Below are 27,013 nucleotides of genomic sequence, written 5' to 3'. Positions count from 1 at the left end.
AGCTAGACCTGGTGTGGGATAGGTGAGGCTGAGAATCTGTGATGGCTTTGCACCAGCAGTTTGCTGCCTTGCCTATAGTGGGGCTCTGGGTCCTTTGGTATCACAGCCAGAATGTGGGGATCTTCTGTTGAGGGAAGGTGCCCTCAGCCCAGGACCTAGCACTCAGCATGTGAGCAGTGTATTTGTGTTGAATCTGAAAGTGTATTATACTCAAATCTGGCCCTTTCCCAGTGTCCCAGAGAAGCAGCATAGTTTTGTGGCTAACGATGGAGTCTGGAGCCGGAACACCTAGGTTTGAATCCCAGCTCTGCCACTTACTAACTGTGTGACTTTGACCAAGTTAGTTAGCCTCTCTGAGCCTGTTTTTTTATCTGTAAAATGGGGATGATAATAATAATACCTACCTATTAGGGTTGGTATAGGAGCCCTGGTGGCACAGTGGTTAAAGTGCTCAGCCACTAACTGAAAGTTCAGCAGTTCAAACCCACCAGCTGGTCTGTGGGAGAAAGATGTGGCAGTCTGCTCGCATAAAGATTTACAGCATTGGAAACCCTATAGAGCAGTTCTACTCTGTCCTATAGGGTCACTGTGAGTCAGAATCGACTTGACGGCAATGGATTATTAGGGTCTTTGAAGATTGCATGAATCAATATGTGCAAAGTGCTTGGAATAGTGCCTGGCAATTAAGTTCTATATAAGTACTAGCTATTTTTATTCTTCCAGTGACTGGAATCTCCATCAAGCCAGTCATCTAAACAGAAGCTTGGCAGTACTTCTAGACTCTTCTCTCTTTCCGCTCCCATATCCAACCCCCATCCACTCTTTCTTGTAAGTATTTCCTCCAGGTCACCACCACCATGCCATCATTTCTCACCTGCACTGTTGTAATAGCCTCTCACTGACCTCTTTTTTTTAACAGCTTTGTTGAGATATAATTCACAAACCATACGATTCACCCATTTAAAGTGTACAATTCAATGTTAAGCCAGTCTTGCATACCTGGGATAAATCCTGCTTGGTCGTGGTGTATAATTCCTTTTATATATTGCTGGATTTGGTGTGCTAATTTTTTTTTTTTTGAGGATTTTTATGGTCATATTCATAAGAGATATTTGTAGTTTTCTTGTGATTTTTTTTTTTTTGTCTGGCTTTGGTACCAGGGTAATACTGGCCTCACAGAATAAATTGGTAAGTGTTCCCTCCTCTTCTATTTTTCAGAAGATTTTGTGAAGAATTGATATTAATTCTTGAAATGTTTGGTAGAATTTACTGGTGAAGCTATCTGGGCCCGAATTTTTCTTCGTGGATTGATTTTTTTTATTGCTAATTCAATCTCTTTACTTGTTATAAAAAAACGAAAATTAAACCGACTACTGTCGAGTCGATTCAGACTCATAGCAACCCCTTAGGGTTTCCAAGGCTGTAAATCTCTACAGAAGCAGACTGCCACATCTTTCTCCCATGGAGCCGCTGGTGATTTCGAACTGCCAGCCTTGTGGTTAACAGTCAATTTCTTTAGCCACTGCACCAGCAGGGCACCCTACTTGTTGTTATGTTGTTGTGTTGTTAGGTGCCGTTGAGTCGGTTCCGACTCATAGAGACCCTATGCACAACAGAACCAAACACTGCCCCGTCTTGCACCATCCCCACAATCATTGTTATGCTTGAGCTCATTGTTGCAGCCACTGTGTCAATCCACCTTGTTGACTGAAATTCAGGAAATGCCGGAAATTCAGGCTGGTTTCAGAAGAGGACGGGGAACCAGGGATATCATTGCTGATGTCAGATGGATGCTGGCTGAAAGCAGAGAATACCAGAAGGATGTTTACCTGTGTTTTATTGACTATGCAAAGGCATCCAACTGTGTGGATCATAACAAACCACGGATAACGTTGCGAAGAATGGGAATTCCAGAACACTTAATTGTGCTCTTGAGGAAGCTTTACATAGATCAAGAGGCAGTTGTTGGGACAGAACAAGGGGGTACTGATTGGTTTAAAGTCAGGAGAGGTGTGCTCCAAGGCTGTATTCTTTCACTTGTTGTTATAAAAAAAAGTCTACTTAAATTGTCTAGTTCTTCTTGAATCAGTTTCAGAAGTTCACGTTTCCCTAGGAATTTGTCCATTTCATCTAATATATTGGCATACTCTTTGCCTTCACTCTTGCTGCTTTATAATCCCCTCTGCACACAGTATCCATAGTGATCTTTTAAAAAATAGAAACCTGATTATGACACACCTCTGCTTGTAGCTCTTCTGTGTCTGCCCTCTGCTCTTAGGATAAAGATCTACATCTTTAATGCTGCCTATTTTTACAAGGCTCAGCATGGTCTGAACCCTGCCATGTCTCTGGGCTTCTTGCTCCTGCAGAGCTCTAGTCTCCCTTTGTTCCAGCCACACAGAACTATTTGCAGCTCCTGGTTGCACCATGTGTCATAGGTGCTGTTTACTCTGCCAGGATCTCTTCCTCTGGTGAACTCCCACTTCCTCTTCATGGCCCAGATTTAAATGGCACTTTCTCAGGAAAAACTTTCCCTAACTCTGTCTCCTTTCTATGTGCTCCCCAGGCCCTCTCCCTCTCTTCCAGCATCCACCGCTGTATTTTATTGTTTGCTTACATATCTGCCACCTCACAGGGACATCTTTGCTTACATGTTGGTCCCCAGCAGGAACAGCTTGATAATCCCCCCATTTCTGGACTTGGCACTATCCCTGCTGTGAATGTGGGTCTGAAAAGAAGCTTCACTCTAGCAAAGTCTACCTCCTCTGTCCTATATAAAAAAATTCCACTTAATTTCATCTTCTTAAATTCAGCCCCACACTCTAACCATTCAAGTCCTTTTGGAGCACAGATTCTGACAGTCACACACCACCGCCACCCAACATCCTGCATTTCTGTATAATAGTATCAGCTGACACTTACAAAGCACTTTCACAGTGCTGGAAAGATGTGCCTGTGGGATGTCATTTAATGCTAATAACAATTCTATGAGGCACCTATTACTAACCATGTTTTTCAGAGGAGAAAACTGAAGCTCAGAGAAGTCAAGTGACTTGACCAAGGCCACAGAGATAGTAAGTGTTATAGCAGGGACTTGAACATGCATCTGTATGACTCCAGAATCTGTGCTCTTCATCACAGTGCCTTATGTTATGCCTTCCCTGATTTCTGAGTCGTTGGGAAAATGTTATATGAAGGAAGACCAGTCTGGCTTCCTAAGGTCCAATGGGAGAGAAAGCTGAGGCCAGCCATGAGCAATCCAAAGGGTAGGCAAGCCAGGAGGCCACACAGCATGGGGTAGTGACATGGGACTAACTTTCAGGACAAAGATGCCCAGGAGAGGTGCATCTCCCAGAACACTATGAGACCAGAAGAAAGGCAGAGGAAGTCTCTTGTGCCTGGCTGAAGTTGGGAGAGCCCTCTGCCTCCTCCTTGAGGGCATGCAAGCTGGGTAGTAAGGTGACTATCAAGTCAAGGGAGGCTGCCAAGAACTATAAAGAAAAGTGGTTGCTCAAGCTGAAGCTGGCACGGACTGTGTCTGGACAGAGCAAAGAATATTGGGCTGGTGGCTACTTAGAGATAGAGAGACGTGTTGGTGATGGAGGCTGGAGAGCAGGAAGAGATAAAGGGGAAACTGGATTTCTGATTATGGAGAGGAGTGTGTGGGAGGTGAGTTTATATATGCAAAATGGATCTTCCAGAATTTCTTCCATCCAGAAGAGGTAACCCCAGCAGATGGCCTGGGTCTGAGGTAGTGCAGGTGAAAAAAAAAAAAAAAGAAGTAGGGATACAAAAAAAAAAACCCGTTGCCGTCGAGTCGATTCCGACTCATAGTGACCCTATAGGACAGAGTACAACTGCCCCCATAGAGTTTCTAAGGAGCGCCTGGTGGATTCGAACTGCCAACCTTTTGGTCAGCAGCTGTAGCCCTTAACCACTACGCCACCAGGATAGGGGTTCTGTTTCTAGAAAGTCCAGTTTCTCCCTCTTTGGTTTAACTTTTCCCCTTGCTTGAACAGCAGTAAAAGATAGACATTGGCGGAACTTCTCAAAGTGTTTATTTTTTCTGAAGACAAGACAAGGAGTGGGGAGTAGCTGGACAGGGCATGTTAGTGGGGTGCTGGTTTGAGTAGAGGAGCCGAAGGAGGGGTTTGAATGTGGGAAGCAGCAGAATGAGGAGCACATGTGTGGAGTAGCTAAACTAGAAAGAAGGATGTGAAAAGTAGCTGTAAGAGTAGCTGCAGGAGGCAGTGGGAGTAACTGCAAAGGATGGGGACCCAGTTTGCCCCCACCCCTGGATTCTCTCTGTTCTTCCTTAAGTTAAAAAAAAAAAAAAAATTCCTTGAGGCAGCTCAGGTTAGAGTCTACAGGGGTCAGAAGTCACAAGTTGGTGAGCAGAGGTTGCTCCGGCCAGCAGAGCCAGGTTCTGGTTGGGTGGCAGCTCAGGCCTCCTCAGCTGTGGCATCGATGCCCGCATAAGTGAAGTTCTCAAACAGCGACATGTTCACATAGGCCTGGAGATGAGAGCAAGCTTTAGTGGGGGCATCTGGCCTAGAGGTCCTTGACTTCTATGTGGTCAGACATTTGAACAGACACTTGTTTTGTTTCTGGAGACTGAAGGTGGCCCCATGTCCAAGGGTGGCCCCTTACCAGCCCAGAGCAGGGAGGGCATCAGGCTGCAGCTGGGGGGCTCAAGTGAGAGGACCTTGACATAATAGTTAGATCAGGGTTTTTTCATCATTCACTCACTTATATGGTTATTTGATCATTCTTTCATTCTTAATTCATATAACTATGTAATCATTAATTCATATGAAGAACTCTTTCCTCATTTACTCATTTTAATATAGTTCTTCATTTATATTCAATAATTTATTTATTCACATGGCTATTAGATTCAGTTATTTAATTATTTATTTTATGATCATTATATCGTCCATCTACTAATTCCATTCATTCATTCTTTACTATGGCTACTCTATCATCCACTCTTCCATCCATCCACTTGGTTAAAAAAAACCAAACCCACTGCTGTTGAGTCGATTCTGACTCATAGCAACCCTATAGGGCAGAGTAGAACTTCCCCATAGAGTTTCCAAGGAACACCTGGTAGATTTGAACTGCTGACCTTTTGGTTAGCAGCCGTAGCACTTAATCACTACACCACCAGGGTTTCCTCCATTTGGTTAGCTGACCTTTAATGCATTCGAGTTTCTCTCTGTGCCAGGTGAGGGGAGGGGCCCCAGGTGAGAATGGGCTGATGGCCCGAGCAGAGAGGGACAGGAAAGCAGACTGGGAACTGGGGAGGTATTTGCTGCAGGGGCTAAGCAGGGGCCTTGGAAGAGTTTAGAATGGTGTAGTATTTAATTCAGCTAGAATTGGGATTGCTGTTGGGGCCCAGCCTAGCTGTGGCAGTAGCCCTCACTGAGGAAGTTTCCATCGGCAGTGTCGTAGGGACACGGGGCATGGTGGCTGCTGCTGTTTGGTCTCTATGACAGCGTACTCCTGTGAGCCCCACCTATCACCCCAGTCTCCTCACCTTCCTGGCTTCCAGCATGCGGCCCAGTTGCAGTGCAATCTGAGCGAAGGGGGGTCGCTCATACGGACGGTCCCGCCAGCACTGACGCATCAGCTCGTACCTGCGGACGGGGGCGTTCCTGAGATTAGGAAAGGGCTAACTGGGGTGAGGGGGTCACAGGGGTCAATGTTGAAGTCACTCATCATAGAAACAGGGTCACAGGGCTAAAGCCTGAGGTGACTCACACTTCATCGTCACAGTTACGAGGCTGCTCCATGCGGTAGCCCTGGGGCAGCTTCTCATAGAGCTCAGCACAGGTCATGCCACAGTAGGGTGTGCCCCCTGCAGGAGGGGACAAAACTCTCAGCCCAGGCCACAGGTGGGGTGAGGTGGGGGCACTCTGGGGAATGGAGGTCAGGGACTCACCAAGGCTCACAATCTCCCAGAGGAGGACACCAAAGGACCAACTGAAATGAGGAGGATGCACCTAGTTACCTTCTAGACCTGGGGCCAGCAGTTTAGTCCCTACCTATCCCAGCTGTGCAGCCCCTCCTAGGGCCTGCATGTGTCCACACTGCAAGCCTCTGCCCTTGGCTAGGTGTTGTCTTTACTCCACTGAAGCTCCTGCATAGCCCCTCCCAGGCTCAATATCATTATAGCTAACATTTTTTATTGAGCACTTACTATCGGCTAGGCACTGAGCATTTACATACGTTAACTCATTTAATTCTCACACCAACCCTATGACATAGGTACTATTATTATCCCCATTTCATAGAAGGAGACACTGAGGCACTGAGAAGTTAACTAGTTTATTCAAGGTCACACAGCTGGTAACTGGCAGAACAGGGATTCAAACCCAGGCAGTCTGGCTCCAAAGCCCTTGGTCTTAACTGCCTCTCACAATATAACAATCTTCATGTAGGTGCAGGTCAGACCTGGGTAGGGAGTTTTAGCAGGGGGAAGGAATCTAGGAAGTCTTGGGGCAGAAGCAGGAAATAGGGTTGTGGTATCCAGAGGGGTGGTTACTGTGGTGGACAGTAAGTAAGCAGAGCAGGTCAGGCCAAAGGGGTTGGGGCAAAGAACAGAGCAGCTCTGGAGTCAGGGCTGAAGGGTTAGCAGCTTAGGTTCAGTCCAAGATGACCATCTGGAGGTGGAGGGCACAGAGAGGGAGTCTTGGTGGTCATGCTTTGGTTAGATCCTCAGGAGGAGATGACCCTGCCCTTCAGAGAGGAAGGTGAGAGCATTCCTCAAGTAGTCTCTCCATCCATCTCAGGAATCACCCACTAGCATTCCCAAACCTCTCCTAGGCATCACCCCAGTCTCTTACACAAATACAGCCCTAAACTACCTCTACCCCAATCCTACCCCGAAACATCCTCATTACCTTCCAAGACAAAACTTACTTCCAGCTAGCCCCACCTTCCCACTAAGATGCCAGGTATCCCCCAAATTTACTCAGGAGACACTCAGGTCTTACCTCTGTCACACCCGGAACACACCCTATGGATGGGCAAGTCATGCCTTAGATGACCTGAGACATATCTGGAATGTGCCTAAGTTATGCTTGTGTATATCCTTGGTGGGCCAAGCCCCTCCCCACCTCTTCCCACCCCCCTACTCACACATCACTCTTGGTGGTATAAACGCTGTAGTTCAGAGACTCAATGGCCATCCAGCGCACAGGGAGACGCCCCTGGGTGAGAGTAGGTTTGAGGAGTTGAGTGGAGAGAAGGGGCCTGTTTGGGGGATCATGCGGGTGTGGGAGAGAACCAGGCATAGACCTTGAAGGGAGGGTTGAACGAGTCTTACCATTGTCTTCTTCACATAGACCTCTTCCCCCCGAGACAGGCCAAAGTCTGCAATCTTGGAGGCCAGGTTCTCTCCAACCAGCACATTTCGGGCAGCCAGGTCCCTGTGGATGAACTGCAGGCAAGATCAGAAGTCAGGGAAGACTAGAGGATGTGGGAGCCCAGGACTCCTGGGCCGGTAGGGGATCTGGCCTCACAGTCAATTTTCACGGATACGTTTGATGCCTTTAGCAGTCCCTGACTCTTCTTCCCACCCACCCAGGCCTCAATCCTGGATCAGTGGACTTCTGCCTGAGAAAAATCAGTAGCAGGTGTCATCCCTTCCTTTCCATGATCTAGGCCATGGCCAAATTCAGGCTGTATCCCTCTTCCTAGGTCAAATGGCGGGCCTCTCTTGAGTAACCATATTGCACCTTCCTCTCTTTCTATGTTCCCTATCTTTCCCACCCTTTCCATCCTCAGAGACTTCTTTCCATCAACCCCTCCTTCTGCATGGGCCCCTTACTCAAGGATACTCAAACATTACTATCTTATAATGCCTTCCCTTAGTCTCATCCTCCTGCTATTGCCTCTTCTCTCCTTTCAGTCAAGCAGGCTGTCCTTGGACTGGGCTCAGACCTTCATCCTCTGCTCTTTTTACTCTCCTGGGTGGATCTCACTAGTAGAGTCACCATCTGTGGGGCAACAACTCCCAGATTTGTGTCTCAGCTCAGACAACTCTCCTGAATTCTAAGCTAGCATCTACAACTGCTCACTTAACACTTCCACCAGGATATTCCTCAGATACTTCAAACTCAGTCCATCCTGCAGGCCTGCTCCTCATCCTGTGTTATCTCCTTATTGCACCTGTACTCACCCAGTTCAGGAACCCAGAGTCACGTCCTTCTCTCTGTTCCTTAATCCTCTATCCAATTCGAGACTGCTGATTGTATCTCCTGATGTCCAGCCAGCAACCTTCCCCTTGTCCCTCTACCACCCACTTCCCCATCCCCAAACACATTCACTCACACACACCTGCTTCTCACTCAAATACTGCATGCCATTGGCAGCATCACTGGCAAAACGCAGCAGCTGCCGGGAACTGAGAGTGGACGCCGTTCTGTGCTCTCGGGCAAAAGCTGGGTCAGTCTCCAGGACCCGGCTCTTCCGTAGAAAATCTAGCAGATTTCCATAGGGGGCATATTCAATGGCGATATACAAGTAACCTGGCGGGTGAGGAGGTACCTTGTGGTGATTTATATACAGGTAACCTAGGCTGAGAATAGGTACCTAAGGGTAACTGACATGGAATCTGAAGCATGAAGTGGAATCAATAAAGATGTACAGGTAACCTAAAGCTTCCAGGAAGCTACTGATGTGGCAAAGGTGATGGCTGATAATGGGAGTTTGGAGAAGGAGTGGGTAATGAATTGGGGGCTCACCTCGGTTCTCACAGGCCCCCAAGAGATTGATGATGTTGGGGTGATGCCCCAATTTGCACAGAACTTCCAGTTCTCCCGCAAAGTCACGATGGTCATTTTCAGAGGCATATTCTGTGTAAAGAATCCAATATCACTTTTTCCAGAAATAACTCTGGGGGTAGGGCACGGGCTGGAGAGCTGGGGTCACAGGCCAATTGCTGGAGGGAGGTAGGTGGGCCCTTTGATCTATGGAGCAAAGGAGAGGGTTGGGGCTGAGGTCAGGGGTCACTTGCAGGGGACCTTTTAGCATCTTGATGGCTGCGTTCATTTTGAGTCCGTCCTTCTTGATCATGGCCCGGATGACCTGGCCAAAGTTCCCTTCCCCGATGAGGTCTTCAAAGGTAATGTCCTCCCATTCCAGCACTGGGTAACTCAGGGGCTCAGGCTGCGGTTTTGGCCGGCGAGTCAGCGTCAGGGTCCCTGAGCTGAACTGCAGGATGGTCTCCTCGCCCTTCACAAGATGTGACAGGCAGGCAGACAGTCCAGACAAGAGACATGGGGGCAGAAAGAGGTACAGACAAGCATTCAGAGAGAGATTCCAGGGGTTAGATATGGACAGAGACTCAAACAGAAGGCACCCTCGTGGTCAGCCAGGGACAGACATACAGAAAGAAGACACACACTGAGACAGAATCATAGAAGATGGGGCCACAGGTAGATGGTTGTGTGGAGAGATGTCCAAGGAGAGAAATACAGAGCAAGCAGCCTGGGGATCAGGTGTGTGGGGCTCTGGAAGGCAAAACAAGGGCTTGTTGCTAGAAGCCAGGACATGGTCAACAGAAGTTATTGCTGACAAACTGAAAGGAATTGAAATGGACTGTGATGGGAAACAGTGAGTTTCTCATTATTGTGCTTATCCCACGACTAGGCTTTTTGTCACTAGAGAGGCTGTGGGGAGAATTCCAGTCTTGGGCAGTACATTTATTGAGCTCCTGCTACTTGTTAAGCCTGAGCTACTGGGAGCCAGTGGAGGGGGTTTCTTCTCTGTCTACTCACTTAGCATCTATCCATATCTCTAAGACCACTCTGGGACCTGAATATAGAAAGACAAGATGGTGGTCCATAACAAAGAGTAACTAACGTCCACTTCTCTCAGCTGAGCAAGAGGTGCACCACCTGGGCAGGGTTGGTGGTAAGAAAAGGAAACAGCAGCACAGGATTAAGGGAGTAACCAATAAGAGAACTGGAAGAAGGGTCAGGATAGACCTTGTGGTAGGGCTCCCTACGTGAACTGAAGTACAGCTTGATGTGCGAATGCTGAGGACATGAGTCATAAGGATTCACATGAAACATGGACAGCTAAGGCACACAGCAGAATGCACATGCATGTTCTTGTGTTGACATCATATGTAGATGCACCCATGCATAGGTCCACATATGAGTATGGAGGTATACAAGCATTAGGATACACATGCATCAGGGACATGTGCATATACATATGGGGTATCAACAGGAGGAGGTACACATGCACACTCATACATGGCACACACATTCACATGTACACACACATCCATATGCAGGCACATGTAGCAGAAGTATATTTTGTAATGGTAAGAGCTGTTTTCCTACCTCCTTCCCTCAACAGTCATACCCCTTCCCCTTCCCCCACCACAGCAGTGATGGCTCTCTGCGTGCCAGGACCTCAGGGGGAGGGCAAACACAGCCTGGAACAAAGAAGCCAATTCAATCTCTGGATGGATTTTTTTTTAAAGGCATAGCAGAGATAATAGGCTTGGACACTAGGCTTTGTATCACAAGAGTCAGCCCTTGAAAGAGAAGAGGTTTTTTGTTTTTGTTTTTAAATGCCAAAGCTTAGTTCCAAATATCAAGAGCCCAGGCCTGAAGGACCAAGAGCAGAGTTCAGGCCATAAACAACAGCAGTGGGGAAGATCTCAGAGGAGACTGGACCGGTGGGTGGGAATGAGAGATGGGAGGATGTGACAAGATGAGATGATGCCAGGTCCCTGAGGAGAAGCCAGAGCCCCACCCCCACCCACCTCCAAGTGCTGGCCTGATGGCTTGCAGGGGCATGGACACAGAGGGACCAATAACTCAGAATGATTTACAGGGAGACTTGTGCTCCTTTACTCAAGGGGTGACAGCTGAGGCCATAGGCTCCAGAGTGGTAGAAACAGCTGTATGAGGAGTGTGTGGGCCATAGAGTATGTTGTCCTCCAAGGACACAGGGAAGCACCCAGAGTTCCTGGGTCTCCCAAAAGAAGCCCTTGGGTTTGCAAGGGTGGAGGATGGGATGAAGAGCTCACAGCATGTGTGGCCTGTTAAGAAAAGGCCACAGCAGGGCTGAAGATGTCAGTCACAGATTTGTGGGGATGGAGGTTGGTTCTGAAGGCCAGGACAGCCTGCAAGCACAGAAGCCAGCATGAACCCTAGGTGCCCTCCATGATATCAGCATGCAACCTCGGCTTTGACAATCCCCAGAGAGAAGAAGGAGGCGGGGGAGAATCCTGAATTGGCTGAGTTTAAACCTAGAATTGACCGAGTTTAAACCTAGAATTGACCATGGTAAAGTACGAACAGACATAACTGAGTTATTTTGCACTGGGAATATTAAATATTTCATCACTCATATAAATGGGCTCATAAGATGAGTTCGCTTCTAGAGAAATAAAATCTATTTTGCCCCCTTGAGTGTTGTTGAGCATAGTCTTACACCTGCCACACAAACATGTGCATGCACACACACACCTACACACACACAGGGTATCCAAGTACTCGTGCATAGTAGGTAGAAACATGTATACAAACAAGCTCTGCAGAGCAGAATTCAGACACTAAGTGACAACAGTGGGAACGATCTCAGAGTAGATAGGACCAGTGGTTGGGAAAGGGAGGATGTGACAAGATGAGACAATGCCAAGTCCTGAGGAAGAGGGAGCACCTGCACCCTGGGGCAGGTGCAGTAACTGACCGATCCTGATTGGTAGGTGAAGGTGCGTCTTGGATGCCGGCAGCTTCTGCGGATGCATACCAGGGCTAAGAGTGCAGCCAGGATGGTGAGGCAGGTAGCAGACACAGAGCCCACTATGGCCAGTATTAGCTGTTGATTTAGGCTTTCTTCAGCTGCCCGGCTCTCTTGGACTGGGCCTTCACTCTGTAGCCCTGGACACAATAGTAGCGGGGCAGATCACAGGGATGCCTGAGTCAGGAAACCTAGAGGCCACCAGGGGTTCACAGAGGGAGAGGTCAGAGGTCCCTGTTCCAGGATATGGGGAGATCACTTGGGCCACATGGCAGGATAGGCCAGTGATGCCAAGCCTATAATCAGTGGGTCAGTGGGTGGTGTGATTTTTTCAGCACTAACACAGCGGGCCATAAGAAGTGAAGTGTCAGAGTTGCCATTACTGGGGCTTGGGTCATTTGAAAGGAGGGTCCTGGGGATGCTCCAGTTCCAAGGCAGGGGATCCCATGGAGGGAGAGTACACTGAGGCCAACCCCAGGCCCAGGATCTCTGTGGGCCCCACCCTCTCACCATTGCCCAGAGTGGACTCCTCTACCATGTTGCTCCAGTCACCAGGACCCTGGACACTGGCCCGCACACGGAAGAGGTAGCATGTGCTGGCATTGAGGCCACGGACAATGGTGCTCGTTTCCTCGGGCCTGTCCACGTCCATCCACAGTGGGTCTCCTGAGCCCCCAGCAACTTGCACCTCCACAATGTACTTGGATATAGGCCCAGATGGACCCTCTGGACGCTGCCATACCAGCTGGATCTCAGAGTCTGAGAGGGCCTGGGCATGGAGGTGTTGGGGGGCTGGGGGACCTAGAAGATGGGGGTGAGAAGGTAGGGCTCAGACATGATAAGTCTATGTAGCTATGGGGTCAGACAGATCCACTCTAGCTGTGTCCCCTGCTTTTTCTCTGTGTGACCCAGAATGGGAGTCCCCCCGCACCACCACTACCAAACTCCTTCCCTCCTGGGCTGAATTCCTGCATCCCTATGGCCACCTTTCCCCTCAGTTTCTGCTTCCCTTGTTCTTATATCCCAAGTCTTCTTGGTGTCTTAGATCCATAGGCTCTCCCCATGTTGCCCCTATGCCCTGTGTGCCCTTTGTCCCACGTACTCCTGGTGACCTATGTCCTTCTGGTATTTATATCCTTCCAGTGTCCTGTGTCCCATGTCCTCTCACGTTTTTCTGTGTGTCCTATGTTCTCCCCACGTCCATCCAGTCTTCTATAGCCTTCCCACGTGCTCTTGAGTCTCATGTGTTCCATGTCCCATGTCCTCCCCTTATCCCGAGCCCGCCACCCCCCTTCCCCAGGCATACCACTGGGTGGCAAAAGCACTCGTGCAGGTGGTGAGGCAGGGCCAAGGAGGGTGCAGTGGTAAAGCCGCACATCCAGCTGGTAGTGGGTACCAGGCGTGAGTCCGGCCAGGAGGGCAGTGCGGGCCTGGGGGGACGAGACATTCTCCCGCCGCTCCTGTCCCCGTGCCCCATCCCACAGGCGCAGCAGGAAACCATCGCCCACCAGTGGCCCAGGCACCAAGGGTAAGGACCAACTCACTCGCAGCCGGTCTGGGCCCTCCACATGCCAGCCTTCCAGCCATGGCTGTACAGAGGGCTCTGGGGCCAGAGGTTAGGGGTTAGAACTGCTCATTCAGTCCTTGGGCCTGGACAGGACAGTGATCCTACGTGGACAAGGTGGAACAACCTCCAGTGGGAAAGGCAGGGGCCCCTGGAGTGGACAAGACATGGTAACCTCTCAGTGGATAGGACAGTGACCCCTGGGGGGACAGGAAGGGATGACTCTTGGCCTCTCACCAGGACAGTCTGTGGTCATGAGGGTGGGAGGCCCCCGGGCCCCCTCACCCCCTTCCCCTGGCCGGCTCAGTTGCACACAGACACTGTATCCTGTCTTCGGCTTCAGGTTCATTAACGTCACATTCTCACTGGGATCCACTGGGGGTGGAGTGCGCAGTTCGCATCATTCAGTCCCAGCCTCTTCCAGAAACCTCCATTCTTCCTTCAGCCCCTTCTTTTTCTCTCAAACTTGACTATCCTTCCCCCCCGCCCCACCCATTTCCATTCTCACCTCATCTTATTACCCAACACTCCCACCCTGCCTTAGCCCCCCCTCAGTTCCCAGCTTTCTCCCCACTCACCCACAATGGTGGACCAGGCCATGGTGCTATGCTGGGGCCGGTAGTGTAGGCGGACAGAGGAGATGGGCCCATCCCCAGAGAATGAGACCAGAGGGGAGACCACAAGCTGGCGGCTCTGCTTGGCCAGGAGCCGAGGCGCAGTCAGGGGCACCGGGGGCACTGCCAGGAGATGTGGAATAAGGCACAGCCCACGTACCCTACTCAGTCCCCCGAAAAATGAGAGGACTTTGCTCTTTGGGAATCAAAAGACCCAGCCCTCTGGGTCTCTGTTTGTATCTGGGCTCTCTGGGCCGGGAGAGGCCAAGATCAACAGTTGACCAGAGTGGACAGAGCTCAGGGAGGACAGAGCTCTGCCTCCTGGGCAGCTTGGGGCATAGAGATTCAGCACTGAGGACATGAAGGTATCCCAAAAGATGTTAAGTGAGGGAGTGACATGGCCAGACAGGGGTTTTGGGGACAGCACTCTATCCACGCAGTGTGGGGGCTGGACAGAGGGGGCTGGAACCCAAGATAGGGAGAGTAGCTGAGTGTCATCCTGCTCTCTGCCCCTCCCCCAACATTCACCACTCTCTTAATAAAAAAAGCCAGTGATGAAGCACTTGCTCTATCTCTGATGCCTCATATGCATGATCTCTAATTCTCATAACCACCTTTCAGACAAACTCATAGTTCCTGTTAAGACAATGGGGCTCAGAGAAGTTGAATAACTTGCCTAAGGACACACAGCTAGAGGGAGATTAGCCAGAGTATGAACTAGGTCTGCCTGGCCAGGCCACCTAAACAGCTTTTGTGTTCTTGCCCTTCTTCCCCGCTCTACCGTCACTGCCCCTATTCTAGCCTCAGTTTTTTTTTTTCCCTCGGGTTATTGCATTAATGCTTTAACTGGTTCCCTTGCCTCTTCCAAACTTCTACCAGACTGACTTTCTAAGAATAGATGGATATATGGGAGGGAGGGAGAGAGGGAGCATGAGCCAAGGACGATATAGGGTTGTGAGTTGAGGGGCTGCCGTCAGGCAGAAACAAGCATGTCATGAGGAGGTGCTGATTTGGAGGGCAACGATGGTCCATTTTGGATCCTATGAAGCCCCTGGTGCCTATGGCTTATACAGGGGGTTAGCTGCCCAGGAGGTGGCTGATATAAAGCAGGCCCCGGCATCACTAGGTAACTTCAGAACTAAATCTCCACAGAAGATGTCCCCACTTCATAGAGGTTCCCCCATACATGGGCCTGAAGCTCAGGAGAGGGTCCAGGCTGCAGATCAGATCTGGGAGTTGACAGAGAATGGGTGAAATCTTGGGACTGGATGGTATTTTAAACAATAATAATTGTCAATATTTACTGAGTACTTACCTGTACTCAATAATCATCCACTCATCTAATTTAATCTTCCTCTCAACCATATCAAGAGAATACTAGTATTATCCCCATTTTACAGTGGGAGAAATAAGCTAACTTAAGTCATTTGCTTAAAGTGATGGAGCTAGGAATTTGTAGAGTGAGGATCTGGACCTAGGTTGTCTGAGTCCAAAGCCTGGGGAGAATGAGAAGAGAATGGCTGAAGATGGAGCCCTGGGGCAAGGTATTTTCTGGTGGTGGTAAGGAAGATGGTGATGGGAGCAAGTGGGAAAGCTGAGTCTGACAGCGAGAAAGAAGAAGGTAAGAGAGGGCCTGGGCTTATGTGGAGGAGTGGAGGTCAGGAGCTGAGGGAAAGCAGAGCCAAGGGGTGATTGGGGTGTGAAAGGCCAAGGCTTATTGGGCTAGAGAAGTGATGGGATACCTTGACCACAGGGGAGGGAGCAGATGACTGCTCTGCTCTGAGCAATCCTGACACTGGGCAGTCCTTCCTTAGTCATCTAGCAGATTCCCACATATTCTTTAGGCTCCTGCCTAAGCTCCACCTCTTCTGGGAAGTCTTCTCTGACCTCTCCAGGCCAAGTAGCTCACCTTGTGAACTCCACGGCCCCATGTGCCCCCAGTCCTAGCAATACATGCCCATGTGGTGTGACTGGGGGAAGCAACATCCCAGAGGCAGAGCTAACGCACACTGAGGGGGAAGGGTGTGGAGAGCGGAGGCACAGCGATGCAGGAATGAGAGCGAGGCTGGAGGGTACCCCCAGTGTCTGGGGCATAGATGTCCTTTCCAGATGGGAATGAGTTGTGCTGTAGCCTGACACTGCCCAGCCTGGACTTCTGGTGATCACAAGCCCTCTTTTTTGCCTGGTGCTGGGCTGTGACCTCAGATGCCCTTGCCTTGCCTGCTGATCTCCAGTCTGAGCAGCATCAGATAGTGCCCACTCTGCCCACTGTCTGTCCCGCTTAGCTCCAGGACGTCACTGACCTTTGACGTTGACCCTGAAGCGCTGACTGTCTTGGCCACCAGATGTGGATACACGGCACTCCCAGAGTCCACTGTCCCCAAGAGTCAAGCGAGGCACCTCAAACTCGGCTGTGGTCCTATCTGGCTCCACAATGGCCTTGGTGGACTAAGGGAGACGTGGGGAAGGGGATAACCACAGAGAACATGCCCTCGTGTGACAGATACATATATGTCTCTCTGAACTGTCCATTGGACAGAGGCCTGGTAGCAGCTCCTCAACAACCAACCCGACCCCACTTGAGCCAGGGTCAGGCCAGTGGGTAGAATGCTCTGAGGGGCTCGGGGTCTGAGGGATTTGGTGTGAAGCTGGTGGGATGGGGGCCCGAGGGTTAGGGATCATTGGGGCTGACCCGGAGCACTGTGCCATCTGGTTTGCGGAGCTCCATGCTGCCCCGCACTGGGAAGGGGTTCCCTGCAGCTGCGCAGTTGATCCGGGGCATTGCCTCTAAGTTGAACTCCAGTTCTGAGGCCACATCAAGGATCTGGGGGATCCGGTCTGGGAAGAGAAAGGACGCTCATCCTGGAGATCCCTCAGGGGCAGACATATGACCACCAAAGTGCCACTTGTCCTGGTTTCACATTTTAATGGAGGCACCATCATCTATACAGTCACTTAAGCCTGAAAGTTAGCAAAGTCCCACATGACTTCTCCAGTGCCCTCATGCCCCACTTCTGATCAGCTGCAGAGTCTACCTCCTCAATCTCCCCACTTTCCATTATCCTCTAATACCTGCAGTCAGGCCCCTCACCATCTTCGCAGCAAAAACACTAGTTCAGACCTCATTTGCTTCTGGTACCCCGCTACAGACTCCTAAAGGGTCCCGCTTCCACTCCAGCCAGCAACTAAGGCATCTTTTGCTAAAACCTAAATCTGACCACCTTACACCCCTTTGACAATTCCCTCTTGATCCCATAATATTAAGTGCAAAGCTTTGGTTTGGCTCTCGAAGCCTCCAAACTTGACCTCTTCTGACCAGTCCCACAGCCTCTCCTTACTCCACTGTCCTGGTACCCAAGCTTCAGTTCCTCCCGTCTGGGCCTTTGCCCATGTTCTTTTCCCAGCCATTTGTGCTTGTCCCTCACCCTCCAACTCAGACTCACCTCCTCCTAGAAGCCCACGCTGACCCTCTGAGACTGGTCTGGGGCCTCCTCTGGGCTTCCAAACACCCTGGGCTGCTGCCCATCACTGTACTGATGGCTGAGTGTTGAGAACTCCTACCAGACTATGAGCTTCCTGAGGGCAGGCCTCTGATCATTAAAGGAGGATAAGTCTCTTCTAAGCCAGAGAGAGGTGTTTGGTGAAAGCTGACATATTTTGGGGGGTCTCAAAGACCATGTGCTCATACCTGACTTCTCACAGTGTACTCCATGCCACCCAGAGGGGCAGACACAGCCACTGAACCGGTCACAAGTGCCACCATTCTGACACTGGCACTGGAGGCGGCAATTGGCCCCAAAATGACCAGGGGCGCAGGCTGGGAACAGAAGAGGTGTGATTAGAGGGGCTCAGGTCAGGGGGCAATGAAGGCACAGGCTGGAAACATACGGGGTATGGTTAATGACAGGCTGGGTGTAGAGGAGGCACTGGTGAGGTAAGTGGGAGGATGGTAGAAGGCTTGGCATATAAGTGAGGAACAGGGTGAAGGGTCTGGTTCAAGCTTGCAACTGGCTGTCCTGGTCAAGGATCATGGTGGGTTAGGTTAGTCCATACCATCCTGGCACTGGCTTCCTCTCCAGCCAGATCCACAAGAACAGCCATAGGGGTCTGGGAGGCAGAAGGTTAGGCCCTGGCAGCCAGATGTGCCTGGGCACTGCTCCTGGCAGCTCTGCCCAAAACGTCCCTCTCTGCAGGCTGGAAAGAGGGCATGTGGGTGTATGGGCCTCTGCTGGGCTCCGGGGCCCAGGACCTACCTGGCATCTTCACCCTCCAAGCTCCATCCCCACAGTTCTAGGGTCTTCCCCTAGTTAGGCATCCTTTCCTTGCCCTGCCCAGATTGTAGCTCCTCCTCCTCACAGGCGCCAGAAATGCTCCTTACCTTGCTCACAGCGGGTGCCAGTGAATCCAGGGGGGCACACACACTCGCCGTCCTGGTCATGGCAGACACCTCCATGCAGGCACCCTGGGCACTCCTTGGCACAGCCTGGCCCCCAGTGCCCAGCCCCACAACCTGGAGGAAAGCATCTTCAGCAGCTGACCCTCACCCACCTCATCACTGCAGCTGAGGCCTGGGGTAGCCCTGGGGACCCAGGGGACCTACAGGATGTACCTATAGGGCCCCAGCCTCCCAGACCACCCACAGTCTCTGCCCTCCGCCCCTGACCCCGCACGATGAGCCGAAAGAAGGCGCTGTCCAGGGGGCTGGTTTCCAGGTAGGTGGCACTGTAGATGCCGCTTGATGTTGGCTGCACGTTTGAGAGCTGCAGCAGGAACCACCCATCCTGGGCCTCATGCCAGTCCAGGGTATAGAAGTAGGATCCTGGGGGGCATGAACAGGTCAGGAGCCTCAGCATTACATGAGAACTGGCGTCACCTCCCCTTGCCCGAATCACATCAAGTGCTCCCATACCTAGTGTCCAGACCTTGGGGAAGACACCACCAAGTGCCTAGTACCCAAGCCATAAAGCTGGGAAACATCTTCTTTACTCTCCACCCAACCATTCTGAAATAAGTCCTGTCCTTTCTACCTCTTCTTCATCTCCTAAACCAGCCCACTTCTCTCCATGCACCCTGCCACCACCCTGACTCAGGCCTCCAACAGCCTCCTAAGCAATCTCCCTGTCTCTAGTTTTCCCCTTTGCCATCATCCTCTACTCAATAGCCAGTGTGATTTTTCTACAGCAGATTGGTCTGCAACTCCTGCTTAAACTCCTCAAAAGTTCTCCACCGCCCTCAGGACAAAGTGCACATTCCTTAGCATCAGTTTCACCAATGTGGCCATTGCTTAGCCCTCCCGCTTCATATCTCTCCACACCCTGCCTGGCTGCCAACATTCCAGTAATCCTGAATTGGTTGTTTCTCTCCTAGGAACACCATGTCTTCGTTATTGTTAATTTCTCCTCCTGGAATGTCCTCCCCTCCTTCTTTGCCTGGCTAATTCCCAGTCCTCCTTCTGGGATCAGTTCAGGAGTCATCTACTCTGGGAAGTCTTCCCTGAGCCTCATCCTCCAGGACCTGCAGAACCCAATATTAGAAGAACATCCAATTCTTGCCCCACCCTCTTCTTGCCTCTTTGCTCAGGAGTGAACAGAGACTCTAGGGAGCTCAGGTCTACCTGACTCCACATCCCTGGTGCATTCAGGGTGCTTAGAGCTCAGGAGGCCCAAGGAAAGGGTCCTCCTGCCTCAGGAGATTAAGGATGCAAGAGTCAACCAAGGGACTGTGGATCTGATGACTGAGGCAGGAATCTTTGGGGCCATGGTGTGGCCAGAGGGCCTGATAGGGTCAGGGTGTAGGGGAAGCCTAGAGCTGAGGTCTCACAGGTCTTCAGAGGCCCTGGCATGCATCAGTCTCAGCCACCAGATATCTGGGCTGGGCAGAGCTCTGAGAGAGCTAGAATTTCCCCTGCCTGTGTTGGGTACTTTGTTAGCAGTTTCTTCTTCATGGGGACCTCTGTTCCCTGCCAGGTGGACTATGTGACCAAAACCAATAAACCAAACCCTTTGCCGTCAAGTAGACTCTAACTTGTGGCAACCTTATGTGTTACAGAGTAGAACTGCTCCATAGGATTTTCTTGGCTATAATTTTTATGCAAAGGAGCTCTGGTGGCATGATAGTTAAGTACTCGGCTGCTAACTGAAAGGTTGGTGGTTTAAACCTACCCACCATGTTTGCAGGAGAAAGACATGGCAATCTGCTTCTGTAAAGATTACAGCCAGAAAAACCCTACGGAGCAGTTCTACTCTATCACATGGGGTCACATCGACTCGATGGCACCCAACAGCAATCTTTATGGAAGCGGACTGCCAGGTCTTTCTTCTGTGGTGCTGCAGGGTGGATTTGAACCAACAACCTTTAGGTTAGTCGAGTGCAAACCAGCTGTGCCACCCAAGGGCATTGGGCTATGGGACAGCTTCTGTTAACTTCCAAGGGAGAGTCAAAGATGAGGGTTTAACATGGTGCTTATTTAGAGACAAAAGGGAAGGAGGTAGTTGAAGACTAGGCTCCTGGTCCTGTGGGTACAGTAGGAGGACAGCTCAGAGGGAGAGATGAGATGGATACAGGTATGTCCTATGGGAGCTGGCCCAAGATAGAGGAGGGGCCCTAGAGTTTGGACAGACAGATGACAGATGTATTGGGGTGAAAAATATGTAAGGGGCCAAAGCTGGGGATCCTGAGGGTGATGGAGGTTTCAGGCTGTCAGACCTGATAGGTTTACCTGCCCAACCAGTTCATATGCCCCCTCACCGTTGCTCTTCCAGATCACATCTGTCTGCTTCTCCTTGTGCACACGTGCGGAGAGCACAGCCGTGTCACCTTTGTTCACTGTGTGTGTGACCTTGTCTGGGAGTAGTTGGGCTGTGGGACGAAGGATGGGGCCAGAGGTCAGTGGCAGTCCCCAGTCACTCCTTCCTCCTTACCCTCAAGGGACAGACTCACCTCTGGGATTGTTGTGCACGTAGACAACGCGTGTGCGTCGCGCCCGGGCACCGCCCACGCAGGAGAAGACACCTACGAGATCCGAGGGCTGTGAGAAGCCACGCAGCGTGACCTGGTGTGAGCCGTTGCGAGCAGTCTGCAGGGGCTTCCGGGGCGGGAAGGTGCGAACGATGCGGTCCTCTTTCTCCAGCAGCAGGGGCGGGTCCCAGCCGTTTGAACCCCTTCCCGCTCCTGCCTCCCCGGACACGCAGGTCAGGAAGAAACGCTGGGGGTCTGCGAGACGCAGGTCAGCCAGCAGCGTGAGGTCCACCGCCGCACCTGGGGCCAGGACACGAGTGACTCCATCATAGTCTCAGCCAACCCACGCGCTGGCCCCGGGAGGCCCCAACTCCAATCCTCTGATCTTATTGCTCCGTGGTCCTCTCTGACAGGGTCCCTAACCTTCACAGCTCTTCCTTCCTCTCCCCCTTCCCTCAGATCCCCACAGGCGATTCACTTCATCTTCACCCCCTTCATCTTTATTCCCTCGGCTTCTGAACCTTTCCCCTTCCTCGTGCACTGGACTCTTTCCCTCAAGCCTCTTTATCCTTGAACAAAAACAAAAACAAAAACTCTTCTCTGACCTCATCTTGTCCCTCCTCTGGCTAGATGGCTTCATTTTCCGCCAAGCTTTTGGAAAGAATGATCTATACTCCCTGTCTCCGTTTCCTCACTTTCATTCCATATCAGGCCCCTTTTCTGACTTATCTTTAAAAAACCACTCTGCAAATGTTGCCAGTGAGCCTCTCCTCACTGCTACCCCTCCCCCCATGAGGTTACAGGCTAGGACAGCTATTGCAGAGCAGAAGTGTCTTGTAGGGATCCCTCCCTGTAACTACAAGGATCAAAAAATGCTTGGTGTGAGTACAGGAGAGGTCAACACAACTGGACTAAACCAAAAGCAAAGAAGTTTCCTGAATAAACTGAACTCTTCAAAGTCCAGCATAGTAGGGGCGGGGGTCTGGGGACGGTGGTTTCAGGGGACATCTAGGTCAATTGGCATAATAAAATCTATTAAGAAAACATTCTGCATCCCACTTTGAAGAGTGGCGTCTGGGGTCTTAAATGCCACCAGGCAGCCATCTAAGATGCATCAGTTTGTCTCAACCCACCTGGAGCAAAGGAGAATGAAGAACACCAAAGACACAAAGTAATTATGAGCCCAAGAGACAGAAAGGGCCACGTAAATCAGAGACTACATCAGCCTGAGACCAGAAGAACTAGGTGGTACCTGGCTACAACCAATGACTGACCCGACAGGGAACACAACAGAGAATCCCTGATGGAGCAGGAGAGCAGTGGGATGCAGACCTCAAACTGTTGTGAAAAGATCAGACTTAATGATTTGAGACTAGAAGGACTCTGGAGGTCATGGTCCCCAGACCTTCTATTAGCCCAAGGCAGGAACCATTCCCAAAGCCAACTCTTCAGACAGGGACTGGACTGGACTATAAGATAGAAAATGATACTGGTAAGGAGTGAGTTTCTTGGTTCAAGTAGACACATGAGACTATGTGGGCAGCTCCTGTCTGGAGCGGAGATGAGAGTGCAGAGGGGGACAGGAGCTGGCTGAATGGACATGGGGAATACAGGGTGGAGAGGGGGAGTATGCTGTCTCATTAGGGGGAGAGCAGCTAGGAGTACATAGCAAGGTGTATATAAATTTTTGTATGAGAGACTAACTTGATTTGTGAACTTTCACTTAAAGCACACACACACACACACAAATAATAATAATGAAGTTTTCAAAATCACAAAAAAAAGCTTGGTGTGATTGGATTTAAGGTGGAAGAGACTGGTTCTGCAGCCCAGTGGTTTTGAAGCAGACACAAAGCTAGCTCTGGGCCAGGCCTGTGCTGAGCAATGCCAGGGAAATAGCCAGGAGGCGGTCTTGGTCTTTGCCTTCCAAAGAGCTCACTGCTTAGGTGCGGAGACAGACGTGGACATGCTGCCAGATGCAGGGTGCTGTGTGCGTGTGTAGGGACACAGACATGGGGCACCTAACCCAGCCTGGGAAGTAAGGGGATTGACAGATGCTTCCTGAGAGATAAAGCTTTAGGGTGTTGAAGCTTGAGTAGGACACAGTGGGGTGAGGAGAATGGGGTGAGGGGGAGGAGGTGGGAGTCCAGGGTAGGGAAAGGGCATTCCAGGCAGAGGGAATAGCCTGGGTAAAGATACGGAATCAAACGTATTATGGGTTGTGAAGGGGAAAGTCCAAGTTTGGTGTGGCTGGAGCATAAAATGTAAGGCAGAGGGTGGGAAGAGACCAAGGGGAGATGGAGCCCAGGCCAGGCCAGACTGCAGAAAGCCCTGTGAGCCTGCCTCAGCTGTGTGACACCGTACACTCTTGAGCCCCTGCTCTTCTCCATCCCTTCCCTTTAACTCTTGAGTAACTAATTAATTTAAATGCTGCATAGTTTATCAATTAATATCCTTTAAAAGCCTACTGTGAGTAAACGAAGCTGGCATTTACTGACTGCCTACCATGTGCCAAATCTGTCTTGGAAGAAGTGCAGCCAGAATGCTCCTTAGAAGCAAGGATGGCGAGACTGCGTCTTATATACTTTGGACGTGTTGTCAGGAGGGATCAGCCCCTGGAGAGGGACATCATGATTGGTAAAGTACAGGGTCAGCTGAAAAGAGGGAGACCCTCAATGAGGTGGATTGACATGGTGGCTACAAAAATGAGCTCAAGCATAGCAGCGATTGTGGGGATGGGGCAGGACCGGGCAGTATTTTGTTCTCTTGTGCATAGGGTCGCTATGAGTCGGAACTGACTCGATGGCACCTAACAACAACAACCACATGCCAAGCATCTATTTTCATTTTGATCTCACAACTTCTTAGGACTTCAAACTGGTTTGTTCCTGTTTGAAATCCTGCTGAGAATTTTTATTTCTGCCACAGATATACTGAATCGGAATCTGCATTTTAATAAGATCCCTAGGTGATTCTTATATGTAATAAAATTTGAGAACCACTGCTTTAGGGTTGCTAAGAGTTGGAATCGACTCGATGGCAACGGGTTTGCATTGTTTTTTTTTTTTTTTTGCCTCGCTAGTGGTTCCGAATTGGTCCTTAACCAACAGCATTAACATTGCCTGGGAATTTGTTAGAAATGTAAATTCTCAGTAGGGGTTCGAACCTGAACGAACTAGTTTGAAGCCCTGCAAACTCCCTGTGAAGGTGATAGTCTTTCCTCATTTAGAGAAAATAATTAGTAATTTGTTCTGTAGGCTTCCTTGGGCAAGCTCATCCACTCCCTTGGCTTTTACGATCTCCTTTAAGTCATTAACACGAGATGACCTCTCAGCTCAGGGCTGCATTTACATCAACTCTCCTCAGAACCTGTTCTTCTCCTGTGCTTCCTGCACCCCATCCCCCAGCCACCTGAGACGCAAAATTCAGAGTCATCCCATACCTCTCTCCCACTGTCATAATAACTGATGTTTATTGGATGCCAATTATGTTCACTCATTTTATCATCCCAATTATTCTGGGAGGTGGGTGTTATAATCTCTGTTTTATAGCCAGGGAACTGAGGATCAGAGAAATTAAGCAACTTGCCCAAGGTCATACAATTAGTAAAGGGCAGAGCCAGATTGTCTGACTCTGAAGTCCACACTCTGAGCATTATGCTAGGTTGCCCCCAGTCACAAAATTCTGCATATTCTATTTCCTACAAATCTCTTGACTTCATCCCCATCTTCCAAGTCCACCTTTGCTCAGCCCTCATCCTTACTCACTGAGACCACTCCAACAGCCACACCCTCCTTTCTCCAGCTCATCCTCTGAACTAGGAGCCAAAATGATCCATGGAATACTCAGATCTGATCTTATGACTCTCTTGCCTACAACCTCCCGTGGCTCCTCATTGCCTTCAGGATGATGTACACACTCTTGAGCTCCTTGCTGCTTACACTTGGCCCCTCCTGCTGCTTTCCCTGCAGGAACCTTCTCTTCCACGCACTTTCATGCCTATGAGACTTGCCTTTATTGTTCCATCTGCCTGGAATGAAGACTAGCCCTCTTGATGAGGTCCTTCTGACTCCCTTTCTGTCTACCCCAGGCAAAGTAAGCTGATCTCTCAGTGCTCCTCTAGAGCTCCTCCTGTCCACCTCCCTTGAACCCTCATTCCAGCTAGTGGGGTCTATGTCCCCAGCTAGACTATGAACCACTCAAAGGCAGCCTCTGTATTTTATTCCTCTTTGGTCAGCAGGCTAATGGAAGCAGCTGCCACTTATTCAGAAACCCTTACCAAGTTCCAGGCACAGTGCTACACGCTCAGCTTGTTGTTAGGTGCCGTTGAGTTGGTTCCTGCCCATAGTGACCCTGTGTACCACATAACAAAACACTACCCAGTCCTGTGCCATGCTCACAATTGTTGTTATGCTTGAGCCCATTGTTGCAGCCACTGTGTCAACCCATCTAGTTGAGGGTCATCCTCTTTTCCGCTGACCCTGTACTTTACCAAGCATGACATCCTTCTCCAGGGACTGATCCCTCCCAACAACATGCTCTTCTTACTTTGTTTCATTTAAGCCCAGTAACAGCCTTAAGTGGTTGACATCATTTAACCTCATTGTACCGATCTGGAGGCAGCCTGCCTTTTGTCTAAAGGCCCAGCTCCTGGTACATTGTTGGTGCTCGATAAATGTTTGTTGAATGAGTAACTGGATGACTCTAACATACTAACTCTATGGGCACCCACTGAAAACTTCACAGGGCCCACAGGCCCCCTGCTCCCCACCGATCCTGAGATCCAACAATCAATGGCCTCTCCCCTTCCCCCACCCAAGCTACAGTGATTTTTAGCTCCATCCTGGGTTTTCCTAACTCTGATCTCACTTTCTAGTTGATCAGGTTGTGGATGAAAGTGATCGTAGTGATGATGGGGATTCCTGGGGAGAATCAGGGCCTTGGAGGCTGGACATGGGAGGGTCAGGAGTGACTTACCAACACGAGAAGCCAGGAAGAGGATGGGGAGCAGCAGAAGTGGCCCCCACTGGACCATACTCCGGAGGCTGACCCAGGCCAGCCAGGACAGGCTAGGCCAACAGACAGTCACTATGGCTCTGGCTGCTCAGGCTGTGCTGACCAGTGTGTGTTGGTGCTGGGGAGGAAGAGGAAATGAGAGGGCTTAAGTGGGAGGGGTGGCAGGGGACAGGGGTGGGGAGGACTTATCCTGCTTCTGAGCCTCTGGGCCTCCCCCACCCCCTACCAATTCCGGCCCCCATAAAGCTGGGAGTAGGTGTGGCCTGGAAGGCCCTGGAATGGGGGCACTTGGAATATGTGTGTGTGGGGAGGGGGGGTTGTGATAAGGGCAGACCTGGGGACTATTGGACCAATTTTCCCTGGCTCCCTCTCCTCTGCACAATCCTCAGTCTCGCCGCTACACAGAAGGCAGGAAAAGGAGGAAGCCAGTGGCTTCCGCCTATTGAGGAGGGCCGTGGGGGGAGTACATTGTTCTGGGGTCTCTCCCTACCCCAGCACATACACACAATACAACCACGCGACTCCTCATGTATGTGTGTATGTGTGCCAGGACACAGGTGTCCTAGAGGGTAGCTCATATGTGTAATACAAGAATCTTTGTGGACCTGGGAATGTACAAACTCAAGGGAACACAGGGTCTTCGAGCCCATCTTGTATAATTCACTCATTTTACAGATGGAAAAACTGAGGCCTACGGTGCTTGAGACTGGGCTGGAACTTGAACTTCTGACTCAGTCCTTGTTTTCTCTGTGCCCAGGGTCCCTCCTCCAGGGTACACATTAAGCAAACCCAGTGGGAACAGACAGGGAGTGCGTCTCTTATATTTTCACTCTACTGCTGAAGCTGCATTCAAGGGCTTCAGTTGTTAGCCTGAAGGCATTCACTTTGCAGCAAACCCATGCCTATTCCTGGGCACTGGGGCAGCAGAAATCCGCCCAGAGAGATGTACTTCCTTTTGAGGGCTGACAAAAACCTGGCGGCAGTCCCAGCCCTTCAGCACAGCCTTCAAAGCCCCCTGGATCTTGCCCCTGCTGAGCTCTTCAGAAATCATCTCTCACTGTCCTGGAGCCCACTGTTCTACCTCTCATCACCG

At 50.5% G+C, this 27,013-nt stretch overlaps 1 protein-coding gene across 2 annotated transcripts; it reads right to left on the bottom strand.

The window, feature by feature from the left end:
• Window positions 1–1,833: 1,833 nt before the first annotated feature.
• On the bottom strand, window positions 1,834–26,035 carry TIE1 (tyrosine kinase with immunoglobulin like and EGF like domains 1). Of its 2 annotated transcripts, XM_049879019.1 has the most exons (23): window positions 25,882–26,035; window positions 20,887–21,204; window positions 20,695–20,805; window positions 18,611–18,766; window positions 18,326–18,457; window positions 18,001–18,141; window positions 17,636–17,764; window positions 16,640–16,785; window positions 16,251–16,395; window positions 13,912–14,070; window positions 13,571–13,708; window positions 13,076–13,372; window positions 12,280–12,570; window positions 11,719–11,909; window positions 9,030–9,240; window positions 8,751–8,861; window positions 8,344–8,534; window positions 7,331–7,444; window positions 7,144–7,214; window positions 5,945–5,985; window positions 5,764–5,860; window positions 5,540–5,639; window positions 1,834–4,514 (listed from the first exon to the last, which is right to left on the bottom strand). In XM_049879019.1, the coding sequence occupies exons 1-23, from the start codon at window positions 25,937–25,939 to the stop codon at window positions 4,443–4,445; spliced, it is 3,420 nt and encodes a 1,139-aa protein (XP_049734976.1). In that variant the 5' UTR covers window positions 25,940–26,035; the 3' UTR covers window positions 1,834–4,442. The 2 variants fall into 2 exon arrangements, 1 of the variants encoding a protein (XP_049734976.1); XR_007516637.1 differs by lacking the exons at window positions 1,834–4,514; window positions 5,945–5,985; window positions 7,144–7,214 and having other exon boundaries at window positions 5,548–5,639.
• Between the last annotated feature and the right edge of the window lie 978 nt (window positions 26,036–27,013).

This window comes from Elephas maximus, chromosome 3 (genome assembly GCF_024166365.1).
Source record: "Elephas maximus indicus isolate mEleMax1 chromosome 3, mEleMax1 primary haplotype, whole genome shotgun sequence".
In the NCBI taxonomy this organism is placed as follows: Eukaryota; Metazoa; Chordata; class Mammalia; order Proboscidea; family Elephantidae; genus Elephas; species Elephas maximus.
Note: the sequence above shows the minus strand (reverse complement) of the source record. Positions and strands in the feature narration are given on the sequence as shown.

What these genes read in the sequence shown, in the direction of transcription:
- TIE1 (XM_049879019.1), bottom strand. Translation starts at nt 25,939, where the DNA reads ATGGTCCAGTGGGGGCCACTTCTGCTGCTCCCCATCCTCTTCCTGGCT. An exon ending in TCACCTACCAATCAGGATCG is followed by an intron (nt 9,241 to 11,718) that starts GTCAGTTACTGC and finishes CATCTTGTGAAG; the next exon opens with GGCGAGGAGACCATCCTGCA. An exon ending in AGTATTTGAGTGAGAAGCAG is followed by an intron (nt 7,445 to 8,343) that starts GTGTGTGTGAGT and finishes TCTTGCCTGCAG; the next exon opens with TTCATCCACAGGGACCTGGC.